At 38.4% G+C, this 25,699-nt stretch overlaps 1 protein-coding gene across 17 annotated transcripts in view; it reads right to left on the bottom strand.

Annotated features, from left to right (window-relative positions):
• Window positions 1-25,699, bottom strand: part of BNC2 (basonuclin 2) — a 470,587-nt gene that overhangs the window by 171,799 nt on the left and 273,089 nt on the right. The window contains exon 1 of one of the 17 annotated variants that reach the window (XM_043890877.1): window positions 2,471-2,643. The exons of the other annotated variants lie outside the window; for them this stretch is intronic. Coding sequence (XP_043746812.1) covers window positions 2,471-2,503 — 33 coding nt within the window. The 5' untranslated portion in view covers window positions 2,504-2,643. Of the gene's footprint in view, window positions 1-2,470; window positions 2,644-25,699 lie in introns of those variants that run through there. 17 annotated transcript variants of the gene reach the window in all.

The following is a 25,699-nucleotide window of genomic DNA, read 5'->3' as shown; positions in this document are numbered from 1 at the left end:
CTATTTGGAACAATTCACTTATATCATAGAATGCTGGAAGACACACTCAAGAACGTTTTATTTCTTTACAAGTACTTTAAAAAATCGTCTCATCAGTTTACATTTTAAAGTGAATCCACAGGAAATTAACATTAATGAAGTGTAACTTTTTATAGATTAAAAACCTAGGCTGAAGAATTGTGCTAAAGCTGACCTATGCTCCAGGACTACAGTTAATAAATTTATCTCATACATTTAGTCCCAATTTGCATGGAAATTCTGAAGACAGAAGGGATTTTGTCCAACCATTCACAGATTAACAATCTACTGTAACCACCTGAACTGCCAGGAAAAGATCCCTCTACAGCTTTAGATGCAATCAATAATTACTGATTTGGGGGTGGGGCGGGGGTGGGGGGAGAGGCATGAGGCTACCCGAAACTGCAGTGCTGGGCCTGAAAGCTCTGCCCACTTACACAGCTTCAGACGCTCATATTCCTGGAATCAGTTGGGTTTTTATATAAACTGCCTCATTTGTAACAGACAGTATTTTAGATATTGTTAACATGGTTGAGCCAAATTCCGTTTACAGAGAGTAAGACTGAATGGGCTTTTACTGTTCCCCATGCTTTGGATCAAGCAAATTTAAAATATTTCTCTTTTGCTAATGAACATTAAATCTGTAGGTCCTTATTCGGTTTTCAGTGTTAGAGTCCCTGCCGTAGCCTCCTTTCTTGCTTCACCTCTAACTCTAGTTTGCTCCTCTATTACTGCAAGAAAAATAGGCAAGGGTACCAACTGTCTGATGTTTCAGAGTCTGTCTTCCAGTGTCAACAGTTCAATAACATATTAGGAATATTAGGAGGTTGTACAACTTTGCTGTATATATTAGCGAATAAAGGAAATAGTAATAAGACACAGGCAGAGCAAAGGAAATGCTGACATAGCAAGAATATTATATCTGGAGGTTAGAAGGGAAACTATTTCTCCCCCAATTTCTTATATCAACTTCAGTAGTTTAACTGACTGAGCAATACATCAGAACATTCCAGGTTAGAAATAGCTTCTTTAAACAGCATGTTCATTAGGAAACTCAGTTTGATTGTACTACGGTAAAACAAACACAAAAGTTTTTTAGAGGGCAGAAAAACAGGGCACTCTGTAAACTATTCAGTTATAAATTCAGATACAGCAACCAGATTGACATTAAAATATTTATATAATCTGAGATACAATAACAGAATCTTTCATAAACACTTAAAAAAATTAACTCTGCTTTACCAAGATAAAGAATGACCAAACCTAAGAATGACTGTCTCTCAAGAACTATATGTTAACTCTGGCACCAAAGACATACATCTTTTAAATTGTTAATTTTATTTTAAATTTTAAATCAATTTTAAATTGATAACATTTTTTTATTTCACAAAAATAGCCTCATTTTACATTGTGTTTTAAAATACACTGTCCTCAATTTTAATTATAGTTATATTCAGGACAAAACAAATTAAGAGACTTGTAGATTTGCTTTATTTTAGGTATATTTGTTTATTTACTGGTTCAACTCTTCATTCATTTACTCAGAACTAGTTTTTATGATTCAAATATTTTTCTCTTCCTAAATAACTCTAAATAACTTTGTACGTCTGGCACACTTGGGAATTAAAACTTTTTGTACCATCATCCTTTTTCATGAATTCTACTCCTTTTGTACCTAAACATACAAACATTGGAACACCTCAACTCCTTTTATACATAAACACTTAAGCACTGGAATATCCATTTTGTATTTCTATGAATTCCAGAAGGTCTATTTGTTTTAAATTCAGATTTATATAGACTACAATTGTGCCTTAAGGGAATTATATATATTTAAACAGTATGGTCTAAATAAATATTTTGAATACGAGACTATTGTGGCTTCAAAGGAAGTTTTACTCTAAATAACATTTTTGAAACAGCATAAAAGTTTGACATACTATTTATTCAGAACAAAACAGAACCAATGTGATCACTTGCCAACTCACTCACACTTCAAAAACATAAATTATCATAAAACTATCCAAGCCAGTTAAGCCTCAAAACGTATACACTTTACAAGAAGAGAGCTGGGAAGAGCAGAGATGGGGAAGCCTTCATTTTGGTGATCACACCCGTTTCTTTATGGAGCTAATAATACACCAGGTCTCCTACTCACTGCTGGGTACCCACAACTACAGAAAAATCAAGGATGATAGTGAAGTGACAGAAAGGGAACAGCAGGAGAAGAGAGATGATCTGAACAGGCTGTTCCCCCTTATAGATCCAGGACCCTTATGCAGGTCTGGCCAACTCAAGCCAGCAACCCCTCCACACATCCAGGACCCTACCTCATCCAATGCACTGAAACTCCTTCCTCCATTTCAATACGATCAGCTTTTCCAACAGCCCAAGAACAAGAAAAAAAGTTCTTAAGCCTACATCTTAAATAAAAGGAATAATTTCTGCTTACCTTTACCATGGATATCTTGAAAGAAAAATCCATGCACCCACCACCCAGTGCTTCCGCCTACATTTTAATTTTACAGTCTGGATTCTGCCACACACGGTCCTGAAACTGCTTTCTCCAAGAGGGATAGTCTCATCACATCTGGTCCCTTTTTCTGGTCTCCTCGTTCTCCGAGACCTCGAGGCAGCTTAAGGCATAACTCTCCTTCATTCCTGGACTGTAGAGACAAACTATCCTAGTGTTTTGGCAGCAGCTTCTCACTCTCTCTCCACTGTAAATAAATACAGGTGTTTCTCACGGGCAGGCTCCTCATTCTTTAACTTGGCAATTTCATCCCCTCCTACAGCTTCAAATATCATCACTACACAAAACCGATCACTGCAGAGCCAAGTACTGTGTTAAGTGGCGGAAATGGCTAGTGAATCCCTATGCTCAAGGATTTAACAGTCAGAGCTCTTGGGCAGTGGGTTCCGAGGAGACACCCTAAGAACAGAAGGAAGCCCCTGAAGAGGTTTGAGAAGCATTGCTTCTCCGTCTTTACAACTTTGTCTTTTCTTCCACCAAAGGTAGGACATAAAAATTTATCTACAATAGCAAACCATTAATGATTATTAATAATAATAATATTAATATTGTTTATATAATTAATGTAATATTATAATGAATATGATATTCGATATTAATGTTTTTATTATTAATAGCAAAGGTTTGTTGGATACTTGGCATTTCCAGATACTTACAAATATTAGCTCTCCGTGAAAATACCATGAGGTCCGTACTAGTATTCCCTTTATTTCACAGAGGAGGAAACTGCGGTGGAGCTAACTCAGGATCCTGCTTGAAGTCACAGCAATCAGATCCAGTGTGTGGGAGCTCTCCCTCCCACTCAGTCAGGCCGCCACGGGCAGAGCCCCGCCACCTGCCCACCATCCACCACCACTCCGTACTGTTAACTCCTGTTTCTCTTTCAAGCTTTCAACGCAAATATTACTTCCATTCTCCAGAGCAGCTCTTCTCATCTCCTGATCAAGGCAAGATCCCCATTAGTCCCCTGTCTCACAAGTGTCACAGCACTTACCACACTTGTGAAGATTATATTTATCTCTAATTTATCTATACTACGTATTCATAACCTAGTTTATATATACCAGTGGTAAACAATACACCTGCCCATGCAGGAGACACGGGTTTGATCCCAGGGTCAGGAAGATCCCCTGGAGAAGGAAATGGTAACCCGATCCAGTATTCTTGTCTGGGAAATCCCATGGACAGAGGAGCCTGGTGGGCTACAGCCCATGGGGTTACAAAGAGTTGGACGCAACTGAGTGACTAAACATGCATGCACGTGTATATATATGTGTGTGTCTGTATCTGTGTGGTTATTTGATTAAGATGTGTCTTCCCCTCTAGAATTTAAGCTCCTTAATGGCAGGGTGACATATGCTGGGCTTACAATGGATACTGGCAAATAACAGGTGCTTAAAAGGCATTTAAAGAATTTCATCAATCTCTTAGCCTCTTTCCCATCTATAAAATGATAACAGTAACATCATAACTGTGTCAATAGATTCAAATGAAATAACGAATATAAAGCATGTGGCTCTTTGTCTAGTGATAACAAAAGCTCAAAAGATGGAAACCATTTATGACCTCAACAAACTTTCCACATATTACCTTTGAATTATTTTTCCCTTATGATTCTTTCCAATGCATTTCTTCCACACCTTGTAAATGCTTAATACATTATTTAGTCTTAATGAGTAAGGGAACACTTCGACATATATGATGCCACCTTCTTCATACTATAATCCTCTAAACTGGGCATGACAAGGGATCATTATTTGTTTTAATACTGGAGTTCAAAAATGTTTAGATAGGTGTTACACATCTCTTAAATGATAGGGTGGATTTCCCAATTACTAATCAGTTTATTTCCATTACCTACCGAAAGAGAAGATATACAAGGGGATATGTGTGTGCTTACAGCTGATTCACTTAGTTGTACACCTGAAATTAACACAAGGTTGTAATCAACTATACTCCAGTCATTTTTTAAGTTGTTAAAAAAAAGAAGATACACAGTTGAAACCTATAAATTATAAATATTCAAGTTCAAAAGTGTATCTAAAATGAATAAAGTAGACCAATTTAGTATAAAAATATTTAATCAACTTTCAGTCAGTAACACTCTTATATTTGAATATTAAGTAAGAGTGCATTTGCAAGTATTCTGGATGAGTTCCAAAGACCTATTCAAATAAGAGATTCTGTAACCACTAAAACTAAAGTATCTTTAGCTTTATTATACTAGTAGCTGGCTTGAACTCTGCAAATTTATGTGAACTGAACATCAGTCTTCTCACCAAATGACATTCCTCAGGAAAGCACAGAATGGGGCTTCAGCTAATACTAATATTTAGTGTATTCCACAAAAGAATATACAGGAGGCTAATTATTACATCTCCTATTAGCTGTTCCTTGTTTGGGAACACTTAGAGAAGTTACCTGTTAGTACAAAACAACAAAAGGTAAAATAAGGTCACGGGGCATGTAGAATCGTAAGGCACACTCTGAAGGAGCAATCACAGAGAACCTCCCCTTCAGAAAAGCCCCACGAAAATAAGACTTAACTTCAGTTCTGGGCTCTGTCTTTTCACATTAAAAAACCATTTGCCATGAGATCTCCTCAAATGTTCATTAACTTGGCCAAATAGTCCGTGCATAACTAAAAATCCTTCTAAAATCCACTTTCTCCTTATTCATTTCTGGAAAGAATACCAAGATTTACAACTTGGATTATGAAGTTTTACTAGAATGATTCTTAAATGTTAAAGAGTTAAGTACATAACCTGCACTAAAACTGAATTACTGAAAAATTCAGTCATCAGTTTCTCCCAAAAACTTGGGTGATACAATCTAGGTACACAAATTAACTGGCTATGCTGATCAGTGGCAAAGTTTGCCTTTCTTATTTTTAACAAGAACAAATTTCTTAATCAAATGAATTTTTTACTTTGGAAATCACATGGAGGTATGATAAATAGGCAAGATCAGCCAACCTTCTATAAGGATACACAGTAGTCTATGTTATAATTAACTCATTAAATCATCACTGCATATATCACCCATCTCTGAACATACACACAAGTACCAGAAGAAAAGGTATGTACGGTGCCAAAGATCAAGTAAACCTTTTACTTGACATAAAAATGTCCTTCGAAGACATTTATATTAAAAATATAAAATCTGGAATAAATAAGTACCTGTAATGAATCTGGAAACTAATTATTCTATGATTGCCTCAGAATACACTTCAGTAATTACAAGGTAACAGCTACCAACACTATGGATGAAAAGAGTAATCATATATATATGACTGAAAAAAGATGGACTTCCACACCCATAAATACATCTTATATATGAGAACCCAATATAGTACTTCAGGCACTGCCACAAAGATTCTAAAGAACTCACATGATAGGAATGGTGATTAAGTCAGAAAATAGCCCCTTGTATACTTTTCAGGACAGTTTTTTCTCCTCCATTTTCACATGGCTGATTCATGATCTAATTGAAAAGAAACAACTTCCAAGAGAAGTATGTTGAGTTTTGGTGAAAACATGGAAAATCTCTGTTACCATCTTTGTAGAAGAACACAGTGTCTGAAATTTGCATAAGTCAATGCACCTCGAACAATGACATTTTTTTTTTTTGCATGATCGAAGACTTCTGAGCTTACTTATGACTAACACGAACTAGACAACTACATGAGAAACTTACTTTTACCTGATTACAAAACACAGGACAAAAGGAAAGGTATTTACCCTGCTATGCTGCCGGGTTTTATAATCAGGTATCAAAACAAGGCAAGAAGATGTGAGCTGGATAGACACAGAACACTGAGCAAGAGACCTCTGATTTTAAATATCCTACAAAGAAGTATTATAACAACCTGAAAAGTCTTATCTAACTCTATGAGACTATTAACATAAATAAATACTTATGGTAAGGCGGGTATGTTTTTGCATTTATGCAAGGAAATGTATAGATCTGAGTTTGAATGAGTTATGTTCACAGACTTCACAAGTGATTATCAGTGATTATAGGGTGCATGGGTGCACAGAATGTTAAACTACAATGTAAATGCCACTATGCATACTACAATAGTAACAACAGCAAATAAGAAGTAATGAAGTTATTCTGTCTGCTTAACCAAACCCATCAAAAAATTCACACAATAGGACTGCAACAGTACATACCTTAGCTGGTGGTAAGATAAATTAGAAATAAAAAAGTTTATTAACGCTTCAATAAAAGGTTCCTTATTGTATCTTGTAGCTGAGTCAGGAGACTTGCAAAGACATGATCAGTTCACAGCCACTACAAGGTACAGATGCATTGATGTAAACAGTGGACAACAAGGTCAAGACAGAAAGCTGGGGGCTTCCCTGGTAGTCCAGTGGTTGGGAATCAGCCTTGTAATGCAGGGGACACCAGTTCAATCCCTGGTCCTGGAAGATCCCACATACTGCATGGAAACTAAGGCTGTGCTCCACAATTGCCGAGCCTTCATTCTGGAGCCTGTGAGTGGCAACTACTAGCCCACACACCCTGCAGCCTGTGCTCCACAACAAGAGAAACCATTGCAATGAGAAGTCCATGCTCTGAAGCTAGAGAGTAGCCCTCTCTGCAACTAGAGGAAGTCTACGTGTACAACAAAGACCCAGCACAGCCAAAAATAAACTTAAAAAAAAACAGACAGACAGCTGGGCAACTGAAAATGGCAGACTTCAACAAGACATAAGAACAATATTACTGACCAAGGAAATATTATCTTCCCAATAAACACATCCAAAATACCTGAAAGAGATTCACTGTGAAAAGGCAGCCTTTGAGTACCAGTAGTATTCTTGCCTGGAAAATCCCATGGATGGAGGAGCCTGGCAGGCTACAGTCCATGGGGTCACAAAGAGTTGGATACGACTGAGTGACTTCACTTTCACTGCTAAAAAGCAGAAGACTTAAAACCTCACTTTATTTTTCTCTTAAAAGGTGTGCTCCTTCTCCCCCAACAACTGGCAAATGGATAAACAAAATATGCATATTTACACAATGGAATATTCATCTGGCTAATACAAAGGAAAGAACACTTGATAATACCGCAATATGGAGGAACCTTATCATGCTGAGCAAGAGAAATCAGACACAAGAGATCCCATATTACATAAGTCCATTCATATGAAATATGCAGAACACAGAGATCTGTACAGATAGAGAGTAGTTAGTGGTTTCTTTGTAAAGTGATGAAAAAGTTCAGAAATCACTGTGATGATGGTTGTATATAACTGTGAATATACTAAAATTCATTAAATTGTACACTTTAAATGAGTAGAATGTATGATCTGTGAACTCCATCTCAATAAAGCTGTTTAAAAGTGGGGAGAGCAAACCCACTACACCACCTAATTTCTTTTAATGGTTTTAAATCATTTAATTCATGAGATAGTATTCCTCAGGGGACATAATGTAGCATAATATCCTTCTTTAACCTAGCAGGTCAATATACAAATACTAAATGATTGAACTGTGGTGTTGAAGAAGACTCTTGAGAGTCCCCTGGACTGCAAAGAGATCAAACCAGTCAATCCTAAAGGAGATCAATCCTGAATATTCACTGAAAGGACTGATGCTGAAGCTGAAACTCCAATACTTGGCCACCTGATGCAAAGAGCTGACTCATTAGAAAAGACCCTGATGCTGGGAAAGACTGAAGGCAGGAGGAGAAAGGGACAAAAGAGGATGAGATGGTTGGATGGCATCACTTACTCAGTGGATATGAGTTTGAGCAAACTCTGGGAGATGGTGAAGGACAGGCAAGCCTGGCATGCTGCAGTCCACGGGGTCGTAAAGAGTCAGACATGACTGAGTGATTGAACAACAAAATGATTGAACAACAAAATGATTGAACAGAAGGCAGACCAACTAAAGAATTTCTGTGGCTTAAACTTGAAATTCCTCTACTTTGAAAATATTAAAAACTAGTAGGTGCATGTTAAAATGACAATTATTTTAAAATCCACTGCCATTTTTCTACCAGGAAAATCCAGGACATCCTTATATCCTCCAACAAATTGGGGGTCAGGAGCCCTCTCAGTCATAATGTTCAGCACATTAACATTAAGATATCAGAGAAACTCAAAAGGAATTGTTTAAAATGGACAAAGAAGAATCCTGTCATGTGTACGAGTAAAAGCATTCCTCTATTTTGTTGTTGTTGTTTAGTAGCTAAGTCATGTCCAACTCTTTGCCACCCCATGCACTGTAGCCCACCAGGCTCCTCTGACCATGGCATTTCCCAGGAAGAATACTGGAGTGAGTTGAGTTGCCACTTCCTTCTCCAGGGGATCTTCCCAATGCAGGGATCAAACCCACATCTCCTGCTTTGACAGGCGGATTCTTTACTAGTGAGCTACCAGGGAAGACCCATTGCTCAACTTACTGGGATGAAAAAATTATCTCCGCAAAAGTCAAGAAATGAACATGGTTTAGGAGGTGGGGGCAAAGACAGAAAGCATATACTTCTGAGTAGATGCTTGTGTATGAGTGTGAATGTTTCTATGACTATGTGTGAATATATAAATACAAACTGGGAGAAAGGGACATACACAGAGGCACATAAATTTTCACAGACATGGATCCAATGAGCATCTGTAGTCATTACCTTACAACTACAACCTACTATCAATCGACATGAGGAAGACCCCATTTAAATAATGTAGGAGTTCAGAGTAAAAATCAACAGCGGGATATAGCCAATTATATAAGGAAAATATCCCTGCTTCCATGGCATCAAAGCCTGCATAGTGCTTGTGTTATGCTTTTTTTCCCCCCAATTAAATTAAGTCTATGGTAATACAAGCTATTTTGTTAGGCAATTAGTAATATTAGAGGAACAGGAAATGAAAAGGCATTTCAATTTGGGCAGAAACATTTTATTTTCTTACCTAACAGTTAACAATTAAGATATCCCATTTATTGCCTGTTTGCTTACAAAATTTTATAGACTACTTAGGCAGCTGTGATAACATAATGAGAAAAGACATACTCTTCCCATAAACGTACACCTAGCATCTAAATGAAATAAGGAGTAAAAGAATAACCGCATTTTAACTAAGTTCATTCTACATTTACCAGAATTACTTAACTTTATATAAGGGGCCAAAGCACCTCTGACATCATGTGAATGATAAGTAATACTCATCTCATTTCACCTTAACGTTGAATCAGCAATTTTGTATTCCATTGATATATATACATTTTATTCATTTTCGCTAATGCAATTTGAAAGGTGGTAATGTGATTACATTTCTCTGTGGCATTCATGAAAACAATTACTAATATAATATGATAGGGAAGCCATTAATAAGGAAGGGATTTATAATGAGATGCGAGGAGATTTATCAACCTTCAAAAGCTTTACAAAGAAATACTTCTCATTAGGCAAGAAGTAAGACAAGATGAAGCCTAAGTTCTGGTATTTCAGAAGCAGCTTCCATTCTGGGAAGACTGATCGCATGACGATCCCCTACTTTGGTGGCCAAGCAGAGAGGTGCAGGAGGAAGGCAAGACTTGCCCCACACTCTGTGCCACATCCTACCCAGAGGACAACTTCCTAAACTTAGCACCTCCCCTTCCCAGACAGCACGGGGAGGACTTCTTGAAGGGAAGAATCCCTCTCAACCTTGCTCCTCTTTAAAAGGAGCCAGCCCCATTATTTCAAATGCCAGAGCACAGTAATCAATCCACTTACCAAGCAAGAGCATAAGGTGGGTGACCTTTTAACTAAATTTACTCCTCTAGGTTTGTGAGAAGAATTTATCCCAGTGAAGCAACAAGGGAGACAGGTCGCTGCATTTTCGAATGTATCATTTCAAATGACAGCTCTGATTACCCAGGCCAGTTGAGGCAGCCTGTGTGAGACTTAACATCTCGCATCAGACAGTGCCATGAAGCTTGCATAATACTTCAAATACATTCCTGTATTTAATCATCAAAATCCCCCAAATTAGAGATTTTTCAAACAGCAGAAAAATGAGGCTGTGAGATGCCCTTAAATGGCCACAGCTAGTAATCCGGGGCTCTTTCCACCCGGCAGATGCGGGAGAGGAGAGGCCCTGAATAATCCCCTTGGACCCTCCTCCACAGTGAGATTTTCTCAGACATTCTTCCAGTTCCAAGAGGAGTTTGAGACTGAATAGGAGATGCGCGTGAAACTACCCACAGAGGGAGAGGGGTGGGGGAAGGTTTTAAGCCACTTGAAAAGATGAGGGGAACTGCTAAGTAAGCTGTTAACCATTTACACTAGGATTTTCTAGAAACCAAGTGGCACGTTTTTAGACACAGAGAGCGACTCTCAACCGCTTTCTATGGAGTCTGCCAATGGTTACCTTAAAAAAAGGCAAAAATCTGGGGGTGGGTGGGGAAGTGAGACAAGGATTTGCCAAGAACACTAATTTTACACCATCTTGCTTCAACTTGTCTTGGGATTGTCCATTCATAGAATATCTCAGCAAACATTTTAATACCTTCCATTGTGCATCTGTCTATGCATCATAACTATGCCTGATTATGAAAGAATATGTTTCTTTGCCCATGAGCAGATATCACCTCAGGAGTCATACCTATTACAAATAATAATAATGATATGATGAACAGTCTACAGTGCCCTCTTATACGTTATTTATGTGAGGTCATAGACTCTCCAGGGGTCTGTGCTGAGACCTGGACGGGCTTCATTAGAGCATCATATAAATCACTAAAGGCACATCTTGATTTCACCACTGGCTAGAGTCGCTGGAATTTTTTAAGCGGAACCACTCAGATAAAAACATTTTTAAAAAACACAACGTTATCATTTCTTCTAAAAGGTGGGTTTCTCAAACTGTATGCATTGCATTCAGATGCTCACAGAAATCCCACAAATTTCTAAGGACTCTATAAGCATCCGAGGGTAAAAGGTGCCCTAGAGTGTTGCAAAAAACATGATTCTCACTTTACTTTTAAGGATTAGTTTAAAGGACAGAGAGAGACACATAGAGAAAGACAGCAAGAAACAGACCATCCAGCTGCTATCAAATGCTTTGACATCACTGAGCAAATGGGGAGACTAATGAAATGGTTGTCAGGAACTCTGAGCTAACTCTTGTAAATTCTGAAATAAACAGAAAGCTTGTGGGAAAAAAAGGGAGTCTCCCAGAACAATGTTAATGTCATCTTGGGCATGTGGACTGGGTTCACACCTGTGTCAGCTGAATCAACATAATGGGCTATAACAGCTTCGAAGCAGCTAATATGGTCCATTGGGTCAATAATCCGTGAACTAAGAAGGATTTACTTGATAGACTATAAATGGTTCATAAGAACTCAAGAATCACTCCATCAGATCAAAAATCCAATTTTCATATGGTGCCTTTCTACGAATTAGCCAAAAGAAAGTAATAGCTCTAAAGGACTTCAAGGTCTATCAGTTAAAATTTTACTTTTTAAAGAACAGTAGAGAGGAGGAAGAATTAAACGCCTCTCTTTCTTTTTGGTGAACCAACCTATTTTAAAGGGGAAAAAATACCCTTTATGATGGAAAGCTAATTTACAATAGGAAATGTTCAAGTGGCTTTTCACGTTTTCCTCAGGGTATCTGAATGAATGGATCCAAAGAAATGACATGCATGCATACACACATTCATTTCCTCTCTCTCTATGCCTCCACATACCTACAGATAATACCTCTAACTACATTCTAAACACCATTTCTAAGACAGCAACATCTAAAAGTAAAGATTTGCATTTTATTTTTGTTTCTTTACATGGTTTATATTTGTGGGTCTGCTGCAAGAAGCCTACAGAGACACATGGGTCAGCACACGGACACTGGTAAACTCTTCCATCTTCATGTATGGAGAAGCAGGCCAAAGAAACTATAAAAGGTAAACAGTAAGAACTCAGATATATTTTCAGCATTTGAGAGACAGAGAGAAGAGAGGGTCGGTGCACAGGCTGACTAAAGCTTATACAGCCAGAACTTACAAATAACTGCAACTTCTGCCCACTCTAGGCTGCAGAGAACTACTAGCCTTTATCCTGTGTTTGCGCATTTCATTACATATTCACCCTAGGTGATAGTGGCTGCAGATTAATTTTTTTTAATGTAAGCTCATGTATGTGAATAATTGTATTTACTAAGTTCATAGCAGTGAAGAAAAGCAGAGGAAAATGCTCCAAAAGTATGAAAGACTGAAATTAGAATTCCTAACAAGAATTTCTTTACTAGAGAAGAAAATGTGATCTATCACCTGTCTCTCAAAATGCTATTAGCCTCTCTTCATCATAAGGACAACAAGAAGGACTCTTTTATTTTGCTTTTTACAGAAGTAACACTGAATAAAATAATAAATGTTTTTACATCAAAGTATATTAGCTATTGACATAAGCTCGGTCCTCTTAACTTCCACACAAGGGAAAGAAAAATTCCAATAATTCTAAAATAGACAGATAAAACTTTTCTCTGTGGCTACGGCCATGTACTATTATACATAACTGTTTATTTTTAAAAAGAGCCTTATTGGTGCTCTCTGAAGGATTTTCTTTTATACATAGCTTTATCCTATAATTTTGTCCCTGTTGGGCACGCTGCCTAAATTTAAACACAAACAGTCAAGCAATGAAGAAACATTAACACATTTACTGTGAACAAAAACTCCCAGCTGTACAGTGAAATTTTAATACATTTCAACTTATCTCTTTTACTAATGGGGAGAGTACAAACCCTGCAGGAATTCGCTCTGCAAACTGGTAATTACAGTAGACTCACTTTTTTATAATGCATATGTATAGTCAGACACAAAAAACCCTGGCTGCCCTTTTGATGTAGGTTACAATAGGAATGTTTTAAAAATTATGAAAATCTATAGCAATTCTAAAGGAATGCATTCTTTCATGGAAAACTGTCCTTTAACTCTGTATATAGACACAAATAGACACATATTTAGATACCGGCTTTACACACCAGAAGGCACAATCTTTATCAGGATGTACTTTTATATCATTTCCCCCCGTAATCTTGTACAGAATAAATCCACTCCTTGTTGTACAAAGCTGGATGTGACTTTGAATAAAATAATTTCTCTCTTACATAAAGATGATATTCTTTCATTCCATGTCTGGTTTTCCTATTTTGCCCTCTCTAGTTTCAGGGATTTAAATCTGTATTTTGAGATCTCAAAGTACCTCTTCATTAAATTATTAGGGATTCCAAACCAATCATTTTTCTCTGAGTATAAGCAAATGTGCTCTTTGACCAAAGACCCTATGTACATAGCTACAGAGAACAAGAACCACGCACTGTAATATTTATAGTAGCACACACAGTTGATAGAAATGAGGAAAAATTGTTACTATTCACATCACTTGCTAGACACATTTCTCTGTCAAATTTTCAGTTCCATAACAACTTTATAAGAAATTGAAATCTGATAGAATGTTAAAAGGCAATCAATATATAATTTACATTAAACACGTATTTCTAAATATCAGCATACAGGGTGCAAGGGTGGAAATGAAAGCAGAAAAGCTTTCGAGTGGACATAAGTTTTAAAATATTTTGTGAATTTCAAAATAAATACACAAATAAATGAAGTTGCTAAAAATGTTTATCTGTGACTGAGGAGCAACTACAAATTCCAGCAGTATCTTATCTAACAATTGATGTTATAAAATTCACATGTAACATAAAACATACAGCACAGGCTACCACGACAGGCAAGCTTCTGCACATAAATCATTTCCTGGTCACCCAACTTCAGAAAAGACAGTGACAAGAGGTAAAAGAGGTAAACATTCCCAACAGGCGTGGCTAAAGCAGAATCCACTCATGGTTCAGAGAAGATACATTTTAAATATACATATTAGAAAAAGGAAATCAACCCTGAATATTCATTGGAAGGACTGATGCTGAAACTGAAGTTCCAATACTTTGGCCACCTGATGCGAAGAGCCGACTCATTGGAAAAGACCTGATGCTGGGGAAGATTGACGGCGGGAGGAGAAGGGAACGACAGAGGATGAGATGGTTGGATGGCATGGCTGACTCAATGGAGGCAAGTTAGAGCACTCTCCAGGAGATGGTAGAGGACAAGAAGCCTGGCGTGCTGCAGTCCACGGGGTCGCAAAGAGTGGGACACAACTGAACAACAACAAATTAAGGGCTTCCCTGGTGGCTCAGGAGGTGAAGAATCTACCTGCAATGCGGGAGATTGGGTTTCAATCCCTGAGTTGGGAAGATCCCCTGGAGAAGACAATGGCAACACACTCCATGTTCTTGCCTCGAGAAATCCATGACCAGTGGAGCCTGGTGTCTGGCGGGCTACAGTTCATGGGGTCACAAAGAGTCAGACACGTCTAAGCAACTAACACAAGCACACACCTTATATTAAGGACACACATGCCTAGCTCTTCTTCTATGCAAAATTAGTAGCATTCTAACCTTATGTCTCCCTGTCAGTATAAGAAAGGATGCTTTCTTCTATGCCATCGCCATTTCTCTCCCCCTGAAGGCCACTTGTGTAAGAGTGTGCCTGAAACCAAAACAAGAAAACCAGACTCATCATGGTTTAAGAATCCAGGCACTGGCTCTGTCACAGGCAATGTATATGTTCTTGGGCAACCCCTACTGCTTCCACAGGCAATGAAATGACACATTTCCCACTAAAAAAAAAACCCCAAACATACAGATATAAACATAAATACAGATATTTTCTTTTCTTGAAGTCAGTTTTTGCAGCTGCCCCTTTTGTTCCTTGATCCAACTGTTACTAAAAATATCAAATATATAGTGGTAGTGGCTTTAACATGAACAAATTAACGTAAGTATACTTCAAGGATAGCTACATGTAAAACTTGAGCCTCTGCAAAATCCATTCACACTATATAAACAGAACAAAACATTAAAGGGTAACAACTTTAAAATGTATGTGGTCCATCACACACAAAGCGTTCATGCTTTCATTTGCTAAGTCTGTTACTCAGAAGACCCTGCTAGAAGTTGTGAACTACTAAACAAACTTGCCATCTGCTCCCTCCTCACATAATTTTGAAGGCCAGGTGATCAGGAACATGAATTTAACATCAGCCATGTTAAAGTAATTTGAAGGGTTAAATCATAACTCATGTGCTATAGTTATTTATAACTTTCTGATGGTCAAACAGAAAGAAGCAGAAAGTCAGTAATTCTGATTCCCTGGCTGCAAGGCACAGGGATGGCTCTGATTGAAAGCCTAACAGATGCAGACAAAATACACACACCCCTCCAACACCTTCTCCAAACGAATAAGTCTCTCAACGTGTCTTTCAGTAAAGGCTTCCCAGGTGGCACTAGCGGTAAAGAATCCACCTGCCAATGCAGGAGATGCAAGAGACAGGGGGTTGATCCCTGGGTCGGGAAGATCCCCTGGGGGAGGAAATACCACCCGCTTCAGTATTCTTCCCTGGGAAATTCCGTGAACAGAGGAGCCTGGTGGGCTATAGTCCTTGGGATCACAGAGTCAGATGCGACTGAGCACACAAAGGAAAAAAGTAAGTTGAGGGGGTGAGTCTGAACAGCCTGCACAGGCTGACAAAGTCTTCCCAATCTGCTTTCCTGCTCCGGAAAGCAATGAAATCACTGGACTATTATGGACTTCTGATTAATATGGAAATATTACATGAAAAACGGGCAGTATGTTACAATAAGCTTAACACATTCATACATTTGAGTTTTTCTTCAGTGATTTAGAGGGTCATTTTTTCATTCTGTGGTGCTTCCACCTTTTCAGTACAAGTACCATCATACAAGTCAACGTACTATTGGATGCCTAGATGATTAAATACACACAAATTAGCTTTGGCAGTCTACAAAGATGACAAAGGAAGATAGTAGTCACCAAAATTTCACTGTATTTATCAATCCTCTACCTTCACAACCCTGATATAAAAGAAATATATTCCTAGCCTGTATTATATATTTTATATTATCTAAGATAGACCCTACAGAGATGGTCACAGACCACAGATATTGCTATTCATGAAACTAGCCATCAGTGCCAAAAACAAAACCAAAAAGAGTACAAGTTAGATTTATGCAAAGTACCTAATAGTTTTGTTAAGATGACTGCTTCCTGCACTATTGAGACAATTAGCATGTCGCATTTGGGTGGACCATAAATAGATGAGGAAGGCACAATTCATTATGATTTCACTGAAACATGATTTGAATGTCCAAAAAGCTGGCAGTAAACATGTTTTAACATTTTAGTTTTTTTCATATCCAGTAAATGTGAGACTATTATTTTAATTACAAAATATATTACCTGTGTTCAAATTAACACCAAGGCATAGATGCCAGATGGTATGCCTCAGATATAAGTCAAGTAGGAGAGACAGAATTTTAAGTGACTGTGTACTTGTATAATATTATTTTCTTTTAGACCACTGGTCTACAGACAGACTCAGTTTTTTTTTTTTTCAGACTCAGTTTTTGTCTCTCAATCAGAAATTAACAAATTTCAGAGTCCACCTACATAAGGCTTATCTAGCTGTAGTCTAGTGGCCAAAGTATTATTTTTAAAAGTAACTGTATTTATTTATTTTTTAACAGTCTTTACTGAATTTGTCACAATAGTGTTTCTGTTTTAAATATTTTTTGGCTTGCAAGGAATGTGAGATCTTAACTCCCCAACCAGGGATCAAACCTGCACCCCCTGCATTGGAAGGTGAAGTCTTAACCACTGGACCACCAGGGAAGTCCTCAAAGCATTTTTAAAATTTATTTCCATGAAAAATAGTTTAGATTCTGTGTATCAATTTGCTGAAATGGAGATTTCCCCCCCACCAATTAATATAATAATTAATTTTTAAAAGTGAATGATAGGGGTGAGGAGGAGGGAATCCGCAGGTGCTGAAATTAGTATGACGTAGACGTATTACATCAGCTACTAAAGCCAGTTTGTGTGTATTGATAAAGTTGAGGCTCTCTGCACACAGGTGTCCAGTATGGTACTTAGCTTCTTGTTGAGAAAATAAAGCATATAAAGAACAAGGTTCATTTGAATCAGTTCTAATGAGATGGATGAAACTGGAGCCCATTATACAGAGTGAAGTAAGCCAGAAAGATAAAGACCAATACAGTATACTAACGCATATATATGGAATTTAAAAAGATGGTAACGATAACCCAATATGCAAAACAGAAAAAGAGACACAGATGTATAGAACAGACTTTTAGACTCTGTGGGAGAAGGCGAGGGTGGGATGATCTGAGAGAAAAGCATTGAAACAAGTATACTATCAAGGGTGAAACAGACCACCAGCCCAGGTTGGATGCATGAGACAAGTGCTCGGGGCTGGTGCACTGGGAAGACCCAGAGGGATGGGATGGGGAGGAGGCGGGAGGGGGGATCAGGATGGGGAACACATGTAAATCCATGGCTGACTCATGTCAATGTATGGCAAAAACCACTACAATATTGTAAAGTAATTAGCCTCCAACTAATAAAAATAAATGGAAGGAAAAAAAAAAAAGAACAAGGGTGAGAAATACAAAACCTGTGCTAAGAAGACCCCCAATATGAAACTGCTTCTTGTTTGAATTCAGAATCAGGAAAAGGAGCGCTGGTGCTTTTTTTTCTTTTAGGATTTAGACATCTTAGTTGGAGCAAAGGGAGTCTGTACATTGAAAGTGAGATTTATCAATATGCTGAGAAAACCAAGTTTCTTAGCACAGTCTCATCTTCTTTTGCTACAGGCCCCAAGTTTACACTTCATTAAAAAAACAAATCAACCCTGAACATTTGTTGAAAGGACTGATGCTGAAGCTCCAATACTTTGGCCACTTGATGTGAACAGTCAAGTCACTGAAAAAGACCCTGATGCTGGGAAAGATTGAGGGCAGGAGGAGAAGGGGATGACAGAGGATGAGATGGTGGGATGGCATCACCGACTCAATGGACATGAGTTTGAGCAAACACCAGGAGATGGTGAAGGACAGGGAAGCCTGGCGTGCCACAGCCCATGGGTTGCAAAGAGTCGGACACAACTGAAAGACAGAACAACAGCAACAAAAAAAAGAAAGCAAAACAAAGCCTTCACCTGGTAAATACAATAGAGGTCACAATCCTCTGTGGCACTTTACAGAAGCACCACTGCCTGGACCCCACTCCAGAACGAAAGCCTAAGGATCTCAAGTGTACTCGCAGAGGCGGTGGCTTCTCAGCGTACCCCCAGGGTCCTCACCAGGGTCTCGGCCTAGAACTGCTAACTTTATGGTGGTGCCCATAAGAGGCATGGAACGAAACCAAAGGACATACATGCCAGAAGATGCCCTGTTGGAAGAACTTCAGGGACGGAGGGAAACCCCAAACTTGTTTCACATCCCCTTGGATACCAGGAGGGAAGCAAGCTGCTTCCTGAGGAAGGCCTCTGGAGCTTTCTGACCTTAGAAAGCAGAGCCTCTCGTGGGGAGCGGTGAGCCAAGCCAACTGTTGAAGGAAGGTCCTGGAACAGATTCCTAAGCCTGAAGCTGACAGAGAAGGGAAGAGGAGGCTGGGAGGGCCGGGGTGTTGGTACCTTCATGGCTATCTGTTTTTATTTTAAATGGATGCAAGAAAGAGACATAAATGATTAATCTGACTAATCAGTTCCCTTAGGAATTCCCTTCTTCCCTTATTGCCACCACTCATAATTTTTCGGGCCCTCTGTTGGCTCAGATGGTAAAGAATCTGCCTGCAATTTGGAAGACCTGGGTTTGATCCCTGGTTTGGGAAGATCCTCTGGAGAGGCGAATGGCAATCTACTCCAGTATTCTTGCCTAGAGAATTCCAAGGACAGAGGAGCTTCAGTCCATGCAGTTGCAGAGTCGGACACGACTGAGTGACTAACACACACTCACCAATTTTTCAGTATGCATTTAAGATAGCAGAGAGTTTGCCTACATCTGCCAAGGACTGCTGTTCCACTTTCCTACCCATGGAAGTCTGGTAATACCTGTACCTTTTAAAAGGTAACACATAGGAAAGTACCTGGCAAGATCCCTCCAACATAGCTGCTGGGTGATGCTTCTTTTCCCTTCATAGTTCCTGCTCTTGTACATAACCATCAAAGTATGAAAGCTACATGTAGCAATAGAGTTTTAACATACTTAAACATTTCTAATGACAGGGTGCTCGTCTGCTTTCTTCTTCTTCCTTTTTTTCCTTCTGTCTTTCCAAACCCCTTGCAGAAACTCAATTCTTCACTCCAGGCCCTTATGAATACAAAGCAGGTTCTCCTCCTAATTTATGGTAATTGTAAATGAATTAGGCCATATCACTCCCAAACTGATTTTTGAAAGACTGATATGCCCTCTTCTGGCTTCTTAAAAAAAAAAAAAAAAAAAAGAAAGAAACAGAAATGTTAGCTGACTAAAAGCATTAAGGAGGGGTAGAGCGGTCTGTTTACTTGCTATATTTGTTTACTAATAATTCAAATGACTTAATAGTGGTCTTCTCAGGCAAGTGAGAATATCTAGTGGTCCCAATAATATGAAGGGTGAAGATACTGTCCAGTAATATGCTACTCAGCCAAGGAGCTTTCAACAAATTTTTTCGCAATTAACAAGACTGAAAATGATATAAACTGCATGATCAGGGGTCAGAAAAAGATAATCAAAATATGCGTACCCACTAGCAAAATGTAAGAAAAAGTCCTCCGTCTCGATGCCACACGCCCCACCAGTGCACCCCACTGTATGCCCACGCAGACCTGCTTCACAGCTCGAGGCCGACAGCAATGCCAATTAGTGTCAGTTGTGATGGGGTTTTAGAGACAGGGCCCTTTGTCTTAGAGGAAGTGGGCTGCAACCACCAACTTACTGTACAGAGGCAACCTAACAACCCATTAGGTGGAAATGACTTTTCAGCCACTTCCTCCAGGGACTACATCAGAAACGGATGGCTTAGACAGATGGGAACATTTTTACATTTCTGTATTAACTGCATCCAGGAAGGTGGATTTTTACCGTGTAATGCTGCCCAGTCCTCATTTTATCCAATCTCCTCTCTGTGCTCCTTCACTCCCTATCATAGGATGATATATAACATTAGCTAATAAAATGATGGGCTAAAATTCCCTAGGAATAGAGGCAGGGCATTCAGAGTATGCTATGGGTCAGCCACTGAAACTTTTGGGCATTGCTGAAAACAAAACAATTTCATTACTGGAATCCTGTTTCTGGAGTAGCATTTTGTGTTTTGAAAAGATGTTGTTGATAGCTACCATCTAGGCCTCACAATGTTAAACTGGTACTAGGCTTGGTTAAATGTATCAGGAAGCAAAAGCAACCCCTATTCCTGAGTCCAGGAGAGGATGGAGTCGGCTCTACAAACAGAAATGCTCACGTGTCTGTTGCAATGTAAATGCTGGGCTGCAATCCAGCGTTATATCCATGTGTCCACACTGTTGCAGAGCTAAAAACAAAGTTGACTCCCGCTCAGAGTGCCATGTAGAATACTAATGTTACATGAGAAAATGTGCCATTAGTACAATTTAAATTTTCATATTCTTTAAGATGTGAATTAAAAAACAAACATAGGTTGATTAGATCCTGCCCACATAAATACTTGTTAAACATTTAACAAGCAGGTCTGTCCTAATTCACTTTTTTAAAAAGTCATTCTTTTGCTGGTGTGCAAAAATTGTTTGGTTGCAGAGCATCATTTTGAAACATTAGACATTCAGGTACATAAACATTATCAGCAATAAGCAGATATCAAATGCCTTTATAACAGAGATATCCAACAATCAAAACTTCCATTTTGCTTCAAGATGCTTCAGTTTAGACAGAATTTAAAGGGTATAGGAGGTGGGAAATACTATGAAATCTGACAATAATATGAGAGTTTACAGTCACACTGTAATTTTAGGTGGACTTCACTGCCAACATTCCACAGCTCCTATTAGTGAATCCTGCTTATAATCTCTGTTGACTTTATTAATGCATTGATAGATGTTAAGTCTATCTTTAAAATTTTTCTATTTAGGTTTTCTTAAGGACCGCTCTCTTAAGAAGTGAGATGCTTTAAGCATCTAATAGGGACTACTGTCACTGTCCTGATAACAACACGAATAGAAATTTCGTATCGACTGTCAACTTTTTTCCTTGCTCGAATCAAATATAAACAGACATAAAGGTGTAAAAACTTTAGTAAATAAATCTTTCTATGCATTTATATACTAAATAAAGTTCTATATAAATAGTATGAAAAGGTTGAGTTTTACCTCATTTGAATGTTGGCAAGACAGTCGATTCTTTTCATTTTGTTCAACTTAGTTCATGATTTTAAAAACATTAACAATTCTCCTGCTTATTTGACAGATAAATATAACCTATTACAAAGCACTATCCAGACAGTATCTTAATTAGAACATTTCTCTGTCTCTCTCAGTCACTCAGGCTCCCTCTTGCTCTCTCTCTGTACATTGACAGTACATGGAGATTTTTAAAAAATATTTTATAAAAGAGAATCAATACTCAATGTTAATATTCATTCCATTTCAACACTTTGTAATTTTGTGAAAGAAACACTGAACTACTATGTTTTCAAAAAGCTTGGTGACATGATTTGAATTCAAAGCAAAATCCATAAAACTTCCTTAAATATAAATCCTTTTCAATTAAAAAGATCTTGTAAGACAGTGGTGATGGTAGCACAGCATCATGACTGTAAGAAAAGCCACGAATTACACACTGCAAGTGGTGAATTGTATGTTACGTGGGTTTTAACTCAATTTAAAAAAATAAATCTTGTAAAACAAAAGAAAAATATTTCTGGGTGTCAATCTGTTTTTAAATGTTTGTTTCAGTTAAACTAATAAGGTTACTGAACCAAATAAATCCCCTGTTCTTGGGAATTGTTAAAAACAGTGTATGAATTTTCTTAATGGACCCTTCTCCTTCAAATAGACTTCATATAATGTCCTCGAGTAGGGCTTCCCAGGTGGCTTAGTAGTAAAGAATTCACCTGCCAATGCAGGAGCCACAGAAGATACTAGTTCGATCCTCAGGTGGAGAAGATCCCCTGGAGAAGGAAATGGCAACCCACTCTAGTATTCTTGCCTGGAAAATTCCATGGACAGAGAAGCGTGGCAGGCTACAGTCCACGGGGTCAAAAAGAGTCGGACGCAGCTAAGCATGCACTCATAGGTCCTCTAATAGATGTCAAAGAGCAAATCATTATTAAAAACAAAAAACAAAAAAACGCACGTTTAACACTGCTACTGCCTTCAGTGAAACACACTGAGTAGGCTATGTCAATACAGTGTGTTAGTCTCCCAGCAGCGTCCCATTCCTTGCAACCCCGTGGACTGTAGCCCATCAGGTCCCTCTGCCCCTGGAATTCTCCAGGCAAGAATACTGGGGGTGGGTTGCCATGAAGGAACACCTAATTCCCTAGAAATAAATGAGTAAGGAGAACACCGAAAAGATCCCACTTTAAGACACAGTCTTTTTAAGAATACATCCTTAGTTTCCACGCATATTTCAAATCCTATCTGGAGAGTTAGTAATACTGGCCAACACTCCTTATATACTTCATATATACCACACACTGTTCTAAACATTCTATGCAGAAAAATTCATTTAACCCTGACAGATATCCTATTAGAAGGATATCATACTATTATTATCTCTAAGATACAGATAAAAGAAAAAAAAAAAAAAAAGCAAAGCACAGAGACATAAATTAACTTTCGCACAGCAAGGCAGGTCTTTCTCCCAACAGGCTAGTCCACTACCAGGTTCTAACCCACTAGGCTCTACTGCTTCAGAGCTGTGAGACCTTTATGTCCCAGGACTACTGTGGAGTAACAAGGACTACATCACTTTCCCCCCATATTTAAAATTTAAAATGGACTGAATTGGAGTTTTTCTTATTGCTAGAGAGAGTTCACAGTGGGAATTTCAGAAAATATCAAACGGGAGAAAATGACAGTTCCAGTGTAAACTGTAGTCATGAAAACTAGTTCTTTTAGAATTCAGAGTACTTATTGATATACCTAAGTGATATTTAATAAGGAGTTACTCCAATCTTCCAAGAATAATCTTTTCGAAAATCAGCCACTTAGAAGACTAACTTACAACATGGAAAAAAGGGCTTCCAACTTCAATGATGAGCAAGCTTTCGGTCCTAAGTAAAAGAATTATTTATAAATTATGGGAATTATTTATAAACTAGTTTACATATGCATTTAGAACAGCGAATAAAGAAATGTGCAGAGGACAAAAGTTTGAGAGACATTAGAAAAAAAAAAACATTTCTTACAGAGATTAGCTTTAAATAAAGGGGAAAAAATGACCATAGCAGGGACTATAGGTAAAATAGAGGTAAATTAGAGGGGAGAATAAAATAGGTATTCAATTTTTGAAAGAGGATTCGCTTTGACAAAAGTAATGTGAGATCTCAGAGAAAGAAAAAGTGGAGAAAACAGAGAGATGGAGACAATGCTAAAGGAATGTAGAGGGACATTCCCGCAGCTCCAGTGGTTAGGACTTCACCTTTCAAAGCAGCAGGTGCAGGTTCAATTCCTGGCTGCAGAACTAAGGTCCCACACGCCTTGGAGCCAAAAGACCACATCATAAGAACAGAGGCAATACTGTTACAAAGACTTTAAAAATGGTCCACATCAAAATAATCTTAAAAAAAATTAGAGTGTATTAAAATAAATAAACGCACGTAGGAGAAAGGTGGTGGTGATCCCATGAGGTGCCATCAAAAAAAAACAGAAGCCCAGTCCACACTCAAAACTTGGTCATAACCATTTCAACTTTGGTAGGTGGCGCAGGTCAAAGCACAGGAAGCCGTGATACAGGCTCCTCTGAGAATGAATAAACAATCTTATTATATCCGTATTCAATACATTTTCTAGCAAAAAATAAAAAAGTGCTTCTGGTTATCCTACCTTTCCAATATTGTATAAAAAAAACCAAAGCACTATGCACAGAGAAACTAAAATCTCCACCTGAACATACCATAGTGCTCACATTCTCCTTGTGTTACGCAGATGCTTCCATTATCAGATGAGGCTCTCTTTAAGACCTCTCGACATCAGAGACAATGTTTTCTCCTCTTCCAGAACAGTTCAGGCTTTCAGACGGAAAGTCCCTTAATATTTGAATCACAAGTTCTACTGATCTCACTTATAAATTAACAAAAATTGACACTTTCTTAGAAAACACAAAATGAGGCAAAGAAATCTGGCTCCCATGAAGAAAGTGTGTGCTGAGTGTGTAAGCACAGTTTTAATCAGTCAGACAGGGTTCCTGGGATTCCCCGCCCCAGCTTATTCTTAGGACTATTATCTACTCCCTGGTTTCCAAAAGCCCCATGGTGGGGTCAGTGGCCACACTGCCAGTAGTGACCACAAGCACTGTTTATAGTGAGCAAAACCTCAGGAATCTTGAGGCAACTAGTTCACATGATGGGAGGGCAGGTGCTAGAGTGGGAAGGCTATGACTAACTAAATTTACCTTTATCCACAATTTTCCAAGGACAGAAAAAGTTTCCTTAAAGGTACTCCCCACTTGCTGAGTGGGCTTCTACAAGTTATTGATCCTCTCTGAGCCCCCCAATTCTTCATTTGTAACAACAGAATAATACTATTACTTACAGAGGGTTTTCACATTCATTAGAGATCATCTTAGACAATGCCAAAGAATGCTCAAACTACTGCACAATTGCACTCATCTCACACGCTAGTAAAGTAATGCTCAAAATTCTCCAAGCTAGGCTTCAGGTTCACTTATCGTGAACCGTGAAGTTCCAGATATTCAAGCTGGTTTTAGAAAAGGCAGAGGAACCAGAGATCAAATTGCCAACATCTGCGGGATCGTCGAAAAAGCTAGAGAGTTCCAGAAAAACAACTATTTCTGCTTTATTGACTACGTCAAAACTTTATTGACTGTGTGGATCACAATAAACTGTGGAAAATTCTTTAAGAGATGGGAATACCAGACCACCTGACCTGCCTCTTGAGAAACCTGTATGCAGGTCAGGAAGCAACAGTTAGAACTGGACATGGAACAACAGACTGGTTCAAAATAAGGAAGGGAGTACATCAAGGCTATATATTGTCACCGTGCTTATTTAACTTATATGCAGAGTACATCATGAG

This window comes from Cervus elaphus, chromosome 29 (genome assembly GCF_910594005.1).
Source record: "Cervus elaphus chromosome 29, mCerEla1.1, whole genome shotgun sequence".
Taxonomy (NCBI): domain Eukaryota; kingdom Metazoa; phylum Chordata; class Mammalia; order Artiodactyla; family Cervidae; genus Cervus; species Cervus elaphus.
The sequence above is the reverse complement of the archived record's forward strand: the minus strand, read 5'-3'. Positions and strand labels throughout refer to the sequence as shown.